The sequence below is a fragment of the Manis javanica genome, chromosome 13 (assembly GCF_040802235.1).
Source record: "Manis javanica isolate MJ-LG chromosome 13, MJ_LKY, whole genome shotgun sequence".
Taxonomy (NCBI): domain Eukaryota; kingdom Metazoa; phylum Chordata; class Mammalia; order Pholidota; family Manidae; genus Manis; species Manis javanica.
The window spans coordinates 16,472,716-16,485,565 of NC_133168.1; the positions used below are offsets into that span (position 1 = coordinate 16,472,716).

General features: G+C 38.0%; 1 protein-coding gene across 4 annotated transcripts in view; it reads left to right on the forward strand.

The window, feature by feature from the left end:
- The window catches only part of MDN1 (midasin AAA ATPase 1), a 163,983-nt gene that overhangs the window by 42,859 nt on the left and 108,274 nt on the right, over positions 1-12,850 (forward strand). For all 4 annotated transcript variants that reach the window (XR_012124763.1, XM_073220972.1, XM_073220970.1 and 1 more), the window contains exons 12-18: positions 2,981-3,076; positions 4,396-4,508; positions 5,835-5,983; positions 6,652-6,712; positions 9,535-9,746; positions 10,745-10,848; positions 12,193-12,337. Coding sequence is in view for 3 of the 4 variants with exons in the window: in XM_073220972.1 (XP_073077073.1) it covers positions 2,981-3,076; positions 4,396-4,508; positions 5,835-5,983; positions 6,652-6,712; positions 9,535-9,746; positions 10,745-10,848; positions 12,193-12,337 (880 nt within the window). In the remaining variant the exon portion in view is untranslated. The remainder of the gene's footprint in view (positions 1-2,980; positions 3,077-4,395; positions 4,509-5,834; positions 5,984-6,651; positions 6,713-9,534; positions 9,747-10,744; positions 10,849-12,192; positions 12,338-12,850) is intronic.

A 12,850-nucleotide genomic window follows, 5' to 3' on the forward strand; every position in this document is an offset into this window, starting at 1 on the left:
TTGTGTAGGTCCTTCTTATTATCCATAACTAGTTAAAATTGAGCTAATGTTGCCTTTAAGCTAATTAGGCATAATAAATGTTTTGTAGTTTTTGAAGCAGGCTACTACTAATTTCAAATATGGATAGTTTGAGATAAAGTAAGATACTGAAATTAAAAGTAAAATGAAAAGAAAATCTAGGTGATAATAGTTTTTAAAAATATAATGTGTTTCTAAGATGTTTAGTTTTTATACCAATGTATAATTTCTTAGTCTCTTTGATAGATTTGTTTTTGTCTGATTCCTGTACATGCCTCAGTAGGGCTTTTCAACTTTAGTCCAGAGAAATTTATGTGGGGGTTACAAAGTTTAATCTTGTATACTAGGTTTGGGGAAAAATGCGTTATGTGGGAGGAAAGCCCTATTGAATTATAGCTCTGCCACATTGAGTAAGGACAGAGATATTTATTCCTGGCTGGTTAAGAATAAAAATGGTACTGCCTGAGGATTTATGGGCCCTTAAAACATTGACCAGTTTTGCTTATGAAGTGTTCTGGGTTCTGTCAGCTGTGATTGAGAGAATAGTGACCTGTTTTGGTTTGTGTTTGGTTAAGTTACTTCAAGTTGAAAGAAGCCCCATTTGGAGTGCACACTTAAGCTCACATGAACCCTGAAATGTTGTGTGACAGTCCTGGGATCTCACTCTTCTCTCCAGTGAGCTCTCCTTCTTTTTGTACATCTCTCGTCTTATAGACACCTTTTTTGTACTTTTAAAGCAAAAGTAGCCTTGCTAGGATTCCTCTTATCTTCTGTAGTCTTTATTTTAGAATGTCATTGTGTGTGTGTATAAAATCACTTAATTGAGCTATAATTCACATGCCATAAAATTCACTCTTTTAAAGTGTACAGTTCAGTGTTTTTTAGTGTATTCACAGAATGACATAACCATTACCACTATTTGGTTCTAGAGTATCTTCATTACCCCCAAAAGAAACTTTGTACCCATTAGCTGTCATCCCCCTTTACCCTTCTGTGAAGCCCCAGGCGACCACTAATTTACCTTCTGTCTATAGCTTTGCTGAATCTGGACATTTCATATAAATGGAATTATACAACATGTGACCCTTTGTATCTGGCTTCTTCCATTCGGCATATTCTCTTCGTTAATCCATGCTGTAGCATGAGTCAGTACTTCATTTTTTTATGGCTGAAAGCATTTCGTTGTATTGATGTACCACGTTTTGTTTTTCCATACATTTGTTTAAGGCTATTTGGGTTGTTTTCACCTTTTGGCTATTGTAAATAATGCTGCTGTGAACATTTGGGCACAAGTTTTTTTATTAATATAGAAGAAATATATATGTGTTGTTGAAAATGGGAAAATAAAGGAAAGCACAATGATAAAATAAAATGTCCCCTCATCCAGACATTCCCCAACACTGTTAACACCTTGCTGTATTTCCTTCCAGATCTTTTTCTATGCATATAGGCTTAAGAACTCTTAGTATATCCGAATCCCCCCTTTAAAGACATTACTTTGTTGAAGAGATCGGGCCAGTTGTGCAGAATGTTTCACCTTCTGGCTTTGTCTGGTTGATCTTTCATTGCTCTGGTACCCTTTGGTGTCCTGCAATTTAATACAGTGTGACAGTGAGTACCTGAAGTTAGTGAAGGTTCAGGTTCAGTGGTTCAGCTCTCCACAAGGTTGCCACCACTTTAGACTACAGCCACAAGTCTTGGGGATCATCTACATGCACTACCTACCAGCTATAAATTCAGGGGTTCTCATGAACTCCTTAGATTGAGTAATTGATTCACAGAGCTCTTTGAAAGCACTATACTTAGGATATAAGTTACAGTTTTATTATAAAACGTATAACCTAGGAACAGTCAAATGAGGTGACGCATAGGGCAAGGGTCCTGAGTACAGGAGCTTCTATTCTGTGGGGTCAGGGTGTGCCACCTCCTGGTACATCATGTCCACCAGCCAGGAAGCTGTTCAAACTTTGAATGTCTAGCATTTCACTGGAGTTGTAATATGTCACTGGCCATATGATTGACCTGTGTCCAGCCCCTTTCTCCTCCTCAGAGATTGGGGGTAGAGCTGAAAATTTCAGTCCTCTAATCAGTCCTTGGTCTTTCTGGCCTCTGCAGCTCCTCCCTTAAATTACTATCTTAAGAGGTCATCAAGAGTCACCTTGCCTAGTAGTAAACTCAAAATCCAGTCCTAAGGGGCTCTAGTGAATAACAAAACACTCCTCACTCCTGGTAATTCACAGGATATTTGAAGCTTCTGTGTCAGGAATTTATCTGGCCATTGACAAAGACCAAATAAATTCTCTCCCTTTTTTTTGAATGCTTGCATGAAGTTTATTGATATATTTGGTGATGTTACAACCAGATTTGTTCTTTGTTTTGCCATGCTCACGGTGTCCTTTCCCTTGTCATTTTATTTCATCTTTCCTGTAGATAGAAGTTTAACAAAATGCTTGATATATTCAAATTCAACTTTTTTAAGGCAGACTTGATTTTTGGTGGTGATATGTATTTATATTTCATTATATCCGAAGACATATATCTGGTTGGCCCATTCAGTTGCTAAGATTGAATCCTGGATTAGTGTAATGACAATGTGGTCCCTTTATTGCATACCTGGAATTTCCCTTTACAGCTTGAAAGTAATCTTGTGTTGTTATTCACACTGTCTGAGAGTCAGTACCGCACCAACCATATACCTACTGATTTTGCCTGAATTTCAGGTTTACAAGATTTTTTTGTTTTTTTCTAATTAAGCAGTATTTTGATAACAAAGCCTCATATTTGTGCCATGTCTGAATCATGCTGAAGCCCTTGTGTGTAGTGTTGGCACGTTATATGTATTTTCCTTAGTCCTTACAGGAATGGTACTGTTGGACGTTCCTCCTTTTGTTGCCAGTATAGTGGTGCTTTGCTATTTATTATTTTAAAAATCAGTTGGCATTTACCTTGGTTCTTTTAATAGGCTCTGGACTGTTTCACAGCAATGCTTTCTAAGCATGCAAGCAAACTGAAAATGGCAGAAGTCATTGGAAGCAAATTGAACATTTCCAAGAAAAAGGTATATAGTGCTATTTTTACTTCCCCACTGAAAGGAAACTGGGATATTTAGCTTACTGGTGTCTGGTTGTTCCCTGGAACACTTCTTGCAATAACCGTCCCCTGTGTAACAGCTGGTAGTTTCATTGCTGCCTCCCATAGACATAGAGCTCTAGCTCCCAGGTAGGTTTTTCCATGTATTCCACATTCTTCTGCAGGCTTCCTTGTGTCCTGTATCACATGCGTGATTATTTTTCAGTGTTTTAATGAGCATGCTATTCTGCATGCTGTGGACTCACAGCTGGAACTGTGTCTTAGTAACACCTTTGTGCCTTTATGCACAATTAGATTTTTCTGACTTTTTATTATTAGTATCTTAAAACTGAGAGGTTAAAAAGAATGAACACCTGTACCATTACTTAGGCTCATTGCCGTCATTGTTAATGTTTTGCCATTCTTGCTTTAAGTCAAAGTGTGTGTTTTTGGAGGAGATAGCCTTTCAGCAGTGATGTTGGTAGCTTGAAAAATGTCTGGGGCTCATCTTGAGGCAGATAGCAGGTATTCCCAAGTGAATGATGACTTTTATCAAGAACTGAAATAATTAGAGATATTCCTTAGGCTTCTGAAACTCTTGGGATGGTTTTGACCACAGGTAACAGAACACCTACTAAAAGGGGCTCAAATAACAAATATATTAATTATAGTAGGCAAGAGAAATGAACCTACCACAACAGGCTTAGATTGATCAATATTCATTCATCCATCCCCTTTGGTTGAAGAGGGATTTCCATGAGCACTTTGCCTCCTTATTCCTGCTCCAAACCTGAACAAAATCTGGGTTCTTTGGGTTATAAACAAGGATAAGAGAGGGAGTGGCTCTTGGGTAGATGTCCTGGGGCATCTGTCATAGCTTTTCTTTCTGCTTTGGCATTAGTTGGATGTATCATGATTTATTCAAGTGACTGTTGCCATTATGTTAGAGAAGAAAGCATAGTTGAAAAAATAGTTGACTTTTTTTCTCCATGTCTTTTAGACGAAAAGATTTATTCTCTGTTGGGATATGTTAACTCTCTATTGGGATATGTCAGTGTGTTCAGTTTAAATATAGGCAGATACAAGCTTATTTGCAAAAATAAAAAGTACTGTTACCCGGGAACATTCATAATCAATGTTTTTGGAAGCATATTGGAAATTTGGGAAAATTAAAAAAAATTAAAGCTAACTCACCTATCTTAGAAGTAGAAGTCCTTCTTGGTAAAGGGCTAATTAGGGGCACAGTATGACTCTTGTATGAAGAGTACACAGAATTTTATTCAGGTAAAAATCTTTTTCCTCCCATAGGCTGAATTCTTCTGTCAACTTTATAAACCAGAAATTGTGATCAATGAGCTAGATGTGCGGGTTGGTCGAGTGCAGCTTCTACGGAAACAAAGTGAGGCTGTCCATGTACAGAGGTAAACAGGGTTCTCAGCTGATCTGAAAACTGTGGGGTTGTTAGAACTTGATAAACTGTGATCTTTTTGGTAAGCAGCCGTGTTTTCCCAAAGTATATTCTGTGAAACTAGATGTTAAATAGGTGAAGGAGATGATGAGGGTTATTGGAAGCTTGGCACTAGCAAAGGTGTACTTTGGTTTTATTCACTATGTAGTGTATTTAGCAAAGTGAGCTTCACTTGGAAGTCAGGCTAGGGCCTAACATCCATCTGTTAATTCCTTGAAGTCTGAAATTAATGTTAGATTCTGAGATCTAGGTACTATTTATTAAATACTTACTATTACTATATGCTTAACATTGTGCTAAATGCTTTGCATATGTTTTCTCATGTAGTAGGTAAAATAATCTCATGAATTCTGTATTAGCATCCTAGGGCTGCCATAACAAATTACCTAAGTTAGGTGGCCTGAAACAACAGACTTTTTTCTCTCAGTTCTGGAGGTTAGAAGTCTGAAATTGAGGTGTTGGCAGGGCCATGCTCCCTCTGAAGGCTCTTCCTGCCTTTTCCTGCCTTCCAGTCCCTCCCAGCAATCTTTGGTGTTCCTCGCCTTGTAGCTGTATATCTCTGATCTCTGTTTTCCATAGACATAAAATCTTCTTTCCTTGTGAGTTTGTGTTTCTAAATCTCTCTTTATTAGGACACTAGTCACTGGATTTAAGACCCATCCTTATTTAACTTTATTTTATCTGAATTTAACTTTATTATATCTGCAAAGATCCTCTCTCCTTCCTTTTTTAAATTGAAGTATTATTGATATATACAATCTAATACTGGTTTCAGGCGTACAACACAGTGGTTTAACAGTTACCCATATAATTAAATCCTTACCTCCATTAGTGCAGTTACTATTTTGCAGGTAAGGTCACATTCACAGGTTCCGGGTGGATCTCAATTTTGGGGAAGACTATTAATATCCAAATTTTACAGGTGAGGAAACTGAGGTTAGGTAATTTGCCCAAGATTACATAGCTAGTACAGATGATGTCTTATCTTACTTCTGTTCCAAGATTACATAGCTAGTACAGATGATGTCTTATCTTACTTCTGTTTTGAATCTCCAGAGCCTGGTAAACTACCAGATGTGTAAAAATACTCAGTGGTTGTAGAATGAATGAATTCTGCAATTCATATGTTCTGAGGACATCTCTTACAGTATGAAGACTTAACTCTGAAACATCTTCTCAGTCCTTGTTTGTTCATGCTAAAAAATCTGGTTACTCCAAACAACACTGAGAGAGGCTTGCAGACTGCTTCACAACTGCTTATATACTGTCCATTTCCCAGGGAGAAGCTCACGTTTGCGGCTACGAGGCCGTCTTCTGTCCTCCTTGAACAGCTTGCTGTGTGTGTCAGCAAAGGGGAGACTGTGTTGCTGGTGGGAGAGACCGGGACTGGCAAAACCTCTGCTGTCCAGTACTTGGCTCACATTACAGGTGACTCCTAGAGGGGAAGCTCCCTGCCCATGGGCACTAAACAGTACACACTGGCTCCCTCTTAACATTTTTTTGAAAATAAGTCCAAAGAATACTAGAGTTTAAAAAGTGCCACCACTCTGCTTTCTCTGAAAATAAGCACTGGAAATTTTATTCTCGGAAATAATATAATGTTTTCCCTTGGAAATAACCACTGTTAACAGATTGGTGTTAACATTTTTCAGTTCTAATCTATGGTCCACAAATGCATATACATACAGATTTGGTTTTATTTTGAAACAAATAGAATTATACTCTGTGTATTGCATTTAGTTAAGCATATTGGACATCTTTACGGACCGAACTGCCTCATTTTAATTCTAATGGCTAAATAATACTCCACACTGGACATTTATTTAGTTCTAATTTCTAGTTGTGGACTTACTTATTTTTGTTGTTTTCAGTTATCTGATGCTGCAGCAATACTACATAGCAAATCTTGTACATACTTCTCTGGGTTAGGTGAAAATTTTGAGTGGTTAAGATAGCTGAAGATAAAATGCAAGGCTGAGAGGAAATGCACATTTAAAGATATGCCCTGTGCGCATGCCACACATCCTAAAGGATCACACTGAATGTTTTCAGCCTTTACATTTTTGGAATGACCTTTTGCCCTTGTCTTTTTAAAGGCCACCGTCTGAGGGTTGTCAATATGAATCAACAAAGTGACACTGCAGACTTGCTTGGAGGGTAGGTGTGGTGTTATATTTTTCTTATTATTTTGTGTTCACTGCTAGAGGTAAGAAATAGTGATATCTTTTAAAGCTCAGAACTAGCTTTGGGAAAATGTTCAAAGACATGCATCCCTACCCCCACCCCAGCACAGTATTTATTGAGGAGCTCTTGAGTGTGTAGATGCTTCTCTTCATTGTAAGAACTTGCGGTTCTTGCTGCCAAAGATCATACTGGAAGGGGGAGGGAAAAAGAGACGGGTATGTAGTCAGCTAATAATTGTGTACATAGTTGTTTAAAGCATGCATTCTAGAGGCATAGTTTCTGAGTTAGACTCTCCTGCAGTTCAATTAAAAGTAGCTCTGCTTGGTGAAGTGTTGCTCTGAGGACTCCACTGTGGTCATTAAAATGCCCTTCATTCCTGGGGTGGTTCTGAGTATGTTAGTTCCAGTAGGAATTTTAGTTTTTGCTGAGGGCTGTAGAACTGCTGGGTACTTTTGTCATATCTTATGTTGAGCGATATTGGGGTCGCTTAAAAAATCGTTAAAGGCATAAAATAATAGAATTTATTGTCCTTTTTGCTCTTAATGGCATCTGCTGGAAATGTGTTCATTTGTCTCCTTTTTTAAGGGCCACATTATGCTGTAGCAATATTTTTATTTTTACCCTTTCCTGCCCTCATATCACTTCCTGCTTGGGGAGGAGTGTTTTTGGAATCCTGTATCCTTTGGTGTTTTTCCTTTTCTTACCCTCCCAATCCATTACTTATATTCTTTCTGCTCTATGCATATCATTAATTATATGCTTACTTACTGCTTTTAAATTTATATTTTGTCTTAAAATCCATTAGCTGAGTCTTATCTCTCTTTTTCTCTAATTCAACTGTCACTTAAATTTTTCCCCTGGTGATCTGTCTGAATCATTTTTATTTACTTCTATTTAGTTAATTGACAGTCTCCCCATTACCTTGTTGAGGTATTTGGCAATGTGTTATTGGTAATATAGGGAACTTTTTATTTAACTAGGCATGTCTGCACTACTTTGTATTTCTTTCTGTTCTGTATCTTTTTATGTTTTCTGTATTATCCTGTTAACTGTTCCTAACACCAGTGGCATTAATTTTAGTAATTGAACATGGAGTGGGTCTGTGTCTTCTAATCATTTGTAGGATCATGTCAGCCACTGCAAGTAGTTTTAAATGTAGTGAGTACACAGGAATGCCTGTGTGCCCTGATAAAATTGATAATGCAAAAAGGTCAGAATCTGAACATGAGAACTGGAATTTTGTCTTGGTGTCAAGCTTGGTGAAAAGAATATCCATTTTTTTCCTTTTAAGTTGTTTAACATCAGTTATCAAGAGAGCATTTACACATGCTTCAATTTTTGTATAGTTGGAAGTATGCCCTGTTTTCTCTACTTCTCTGACATGACCTCCTTCTTTTAGCTCTGCTGCTGAGCTCCAGCCACACTGTCCTCCGTATTGCACCTCCATGCTTGCTGTCCCCCCTCTGTGGCATCCCCTGTCATCCAGACACATGTGTAGTTTCCTTCAGTGCTTGATTTAGGTCTCCTTCAAATTTCCACCTTCAACAAAGCCTTTTCTAGAATATCTAAGTTACCAGTACCTCCTTCACCCATTCGCCCTTTACTTATTTGGATTCAGAGTATTTAACTACCATTTGATATTTATAGTAGATGTATTTCTTTATTGTCTCTTAAGAAAGAGCAGTTTACTCAGTGCCAAATACCTAACAGTGCTCAGTAAATTCTTGTTGAATAAATGGAATAAATATCTGTGCTAATGTGCTAATACTTACTAGTAAGAGAAAAGGAGTTTGTAGTTCTCTTATTTTTTCTCTCTGGAATCTCAGTATAGATGCTCAGGGCCCTGGGTTTTACTCATCTCATTGTTCCTCCCCCACAGGCCATGAGTAAATAGCATCCCCGAGTTCTCTAATTGTGCCTGACTTTTCTGAAACATATTTTGATATCATTTCAGTTCTCAAACTCTTTTTCTTAGAAATAAAATTTCTGTCATTGTCCTTAAATTGTAGTGTTTAGTATTTTAGGCTACAGAAAGCTGTATACTTGAGATTCCCCAGAAACAGTCAGTGCTGCTAGCGCAACTTACTTTTAGCTTGAGCAGTTTTTTGACCCTTTGCTTTATCAACCTCCACCCCCTGAATATTAAATATGTTAATTTAAATGAATTAATATCCTAACTCCCCAGCCAGCTAAACCAAATGCTAAAGAATAAGAGAGAACCTGAGTACTAAGAAATAAAAAGTTGAGCTTTGGGGTGGGGTACAAGGCCGAGGAGGTGGGGTGGCGGTGTCACAGGCTGTGGTATGTCTAAGAATTTTTTGCTGCCCTCTCCAATCCAGTTGGTGTCTCTTTGGGAGCAATCCTCTCCCTCTCAACTGAGAAGGCAGAGCTGAGTTCACCTTTCTTACGTAGATCAATTTTAAATGTTGTTATATTTTTCTTATATCTTGAAAACATTTCAGTCAATCTCAATAAAATACGGTTTATCACTAAGTTGCATATATCATGTTCCTTTAAACATGTTAGTAAAGTAAATGCCATGCCTTTCACTGCCTAGCTAGGAATTTTTCATAATATTGTTAATCTGATACTAGTTTTTACCTTCAGTAAAAGGCCCTTAAAATACTTGGAGTGGAGGAAAGATTATAGCTTAAAACTTTAACACAGGTTTTTAGAGTATTTTGGGATTATTTTTGAATTTGATGAAATTTAGACCTATTCCTGTTTTCTGAGGTATACTTGCTAATTTCTGTTAGCTTCAGAAGTCTGTGAGTCACATTTACCTTTTGTTTCAGTTACAAACCAGTGGACCATAAGCTTATTTGGCTACCCTTACGGGAGGCATTTGAGGAACTCTTTGCCCAGACATTTTCCAAGAAGCAAAACTTTACGTTCCTAGGGCACATTCAGACCTGTTACAGGCAGAAACGGTGGCATGATCTCCTCAGACTAATGCAGCATGTGCACAAGTCGGCTGTAAACAAGGATGGAAAAGAGAGTGAAGCTGGTAAGAATGCAACCCAGATTGCTAGTGGGAGGGCATGAGGCTAGGGCTGAAGGAGCAGAATTAGGAAAAGAGTTTGGGTGAAGAATGAAGCAGTACAAAGTGGAGCTTTCTAAGACTTGGGGCAAAGGTGATGAATACGAAAGTCTTGCTGTCTTGCCAATGGGTTCAGCCCCAGGCAAGTTCACTATGGATTCAATGTGACCAAAGAAATGACAGTAGAATGTTCTTGGGGTGAAAGGGTTATATCCAGCTTTATTTGCATGGTGGCAGGTCAGTCACTAGAATCCCATTCACTAGAGTGAGTCTGCATGCAGCAAGCTGGTCTCTACCTCTGGGCCTCTCTGCCCGCACAGCCGTCCTCTGGGCCTCTGTCCTCAGCACTGCCCTGACTCCAGCCTCTGCTCTGCTCTCCTGAGCCTTGCAGCCATGCCACCGTGTCACCTAGCGCACTGGGCAGGGCTCTTTATAGAAAATCAATAATGACATATTGCCCACATGTGTGTAATGAGCTAGCCAACAATGGCCAGGTGAGAATCCTGGCCACAAGAACCTTCCTTTTATCCACAATTGCTATTCCTGTGCCTCTAGCATGATTTACATAAAAACAGGTGATTGGTAATATTGATGTACAAGTACCACTTTGTGATCAGTAAAAGTCATATTTCCTTAGAAAAAGAGGTAATTTCCGTAACTGGATTCCACAACCAAGGGGCCTTTGGTAGCTTCTTTATCTTATCTGTAAAATGGGAATAAGAGGAGCTACTTCAAAGGGTTGTTTGTGGGAGAAATGAGTCCAGTTGTACATAGGCATATAACTGAACTGATTAATCTAGGGGCTGACACATAGTTAGTTTCATGCCAGTGGACCTATTTTTTACACTTTTGTCTAAGGTGTTTGATTTTTGTGTGAGTTTTCTTAACTATGTTTTTTGTATATTTACTTATATTTGTTACAACTCCAAAATGTGTGTTAAATTCCTGTCTTTATTCTTTTCTAGGGTTAGTCCTAAAAGAGAAATGGGAAGCATTTGGTCTTAGACTAAGCCATGCCCAACAACAGATGAAAATGACTGAAAGTGCCCTATTGTTTGCATTTGTAGAGGTATTTTGCCTTAGTTATTTAGATTAAGGGAATGTTGATTTGATGCAAAATAGAAGTTTTAGGCAGGCTCCTGTTTTGTATTCTTTTCATGTTGATATTTTTAGTGCTTGCTGTTTAAAATTTAATATACACTTAATGAAATAGTACTGGGAGAAGATTTTGAAAAATATCCTTTATGGAAATTAAAAGGTCTTGATCAGAGCATCATTATTATTTTTGAAGTTGCAGTTGATGACAGCTAGTGAACTCTTTATGTTTTATAGCTGTGTGTGTGTGTGTGTGTGTGTGTGTGTGTGTGTGAGAGAGAGAGAGAGAGAGAGAGAAAGAGAGAGTGAGAGAGGGAGGGAAGGTAGAAGGGATGGAGATTTGGGTCCATTCACTTTAGGCCCCATTTTTTATTCTAGCGAACGGGTAGCTCCACTGTTTACTGTGTCCCTGTTGGAAGGATCAACTTAATGAAATGTTAATGACTTAAGCTTTTTTAATTTTTAAAAATTATTTCTGTGACCCTCTGGACCACACCGTTAAGGAGGTAGGAATCTTGCGATGGTGTTTGGTAAGAGATGAGGTCACTGAACCATGTGTCGGTCATTGTGGGAAATTTGGTCATCAGTGCTTAATCTTAATATGATTATTTCTAAAATAACCAGTTAAAATGTCAAAATAAGGTTTATACCTATTTCATGACTTGGCATTACACTGAGTTTAGTGCATTTGTTCTTTTTTTTTTTCAGTTAAATTTGTAGAAAATTCTTTGTTAGGATCATCATCATGAAAAGAGAAAAAGGAAGTTTAATATTAGTAAGACAGTTTTTTTTGAGTGGATTGTAAGATTTCATTTTCATTGTTCTTGGAAGCATAACTTGAAGAGATAAACTTAGTAGAGATGAGTGAAAAATTCATTTTGAGAATCTTCAGCTGTGAAAGGCTATGTTTTAAAACTAGTATATACTCCTGATTTAGTCATATATCTGATCTTGGTACACTCACAGCCTGACCCTATATTAATTTTGAGTGCTTTTTAATTACCATTTGGGTACATTTAAACATTTGAATATATTGTAAGATAACATTTACCTCACCATCTATGTAATGAGATGATTTAGTTTATTGCATCTCACTATTAAGTTCAAAGATTTTCTCTTGACCCTTTGGAACATTTTAAACAGTTAACTTGGCCTTAACTCTGGCACCCAGCTGGGGCCTTTGGTGTTTAAGGTGTAAGCTCTGTTAGTAGGAGAGGTTTGCCCTTGTTTTTGTTTCTAACCCTGCTTACATAACTGCTCCTTGTGACATTGTCTTTATTTGAAATGGATCTTAACATTTTACTTGATCTTCTTCTAGGGTACGTTAGCTCAGGCTGTCAAGAAAGGAGAGTGGATATTATTGGATGAGATTAATCTGGCAGCTCCAGAAACATTAGAATGTCTGAGTGGTTTACTTGAAGGCTCCTCTGGATCCCTGGTATTGCTAGATCGAGGAGACACAGGTAGCATTTGACCCCCTTGGTCTTTGACTTGGTGCCAGGCCTTTTGGCCTCTTTAGAGTAAGATTCTTTGGGTGAGGTGGATTACATAGGTTTCCCGCTGGGGTTTGTTCATTCCATAGATACTAATTGTTTTTCAAAGTCTTTTTGTGAGGTGGTATGGTAAATGCAAAAAATAAAATTATTTGTCAGCGTATTTGGGTAGTAGGTAATAATAGACATGCATGCTCAGTGACAAAATATATGCTGTAAGTAGATAATAAAGTGTGAGTAACAGTGAACAATCACACAATAAAAGACAGTGGAATGGCAGCATAAGATTAAGCTGTATACACAGGTCTGGAAACTGATTTCATGGGGTTTCAGAAAAGGCAAGGATGGCGTGAGTAGCCAGCACCAACCTTGCTGAGCCTGAATTTGGTGCCCTGGGTTCTTTGGATTTAGATAGTCTTCCCCTGGGGACCTGTCGCTGATCACTTGATTGTTACAAGTTGTTGATAATTTATAATTTTTTCT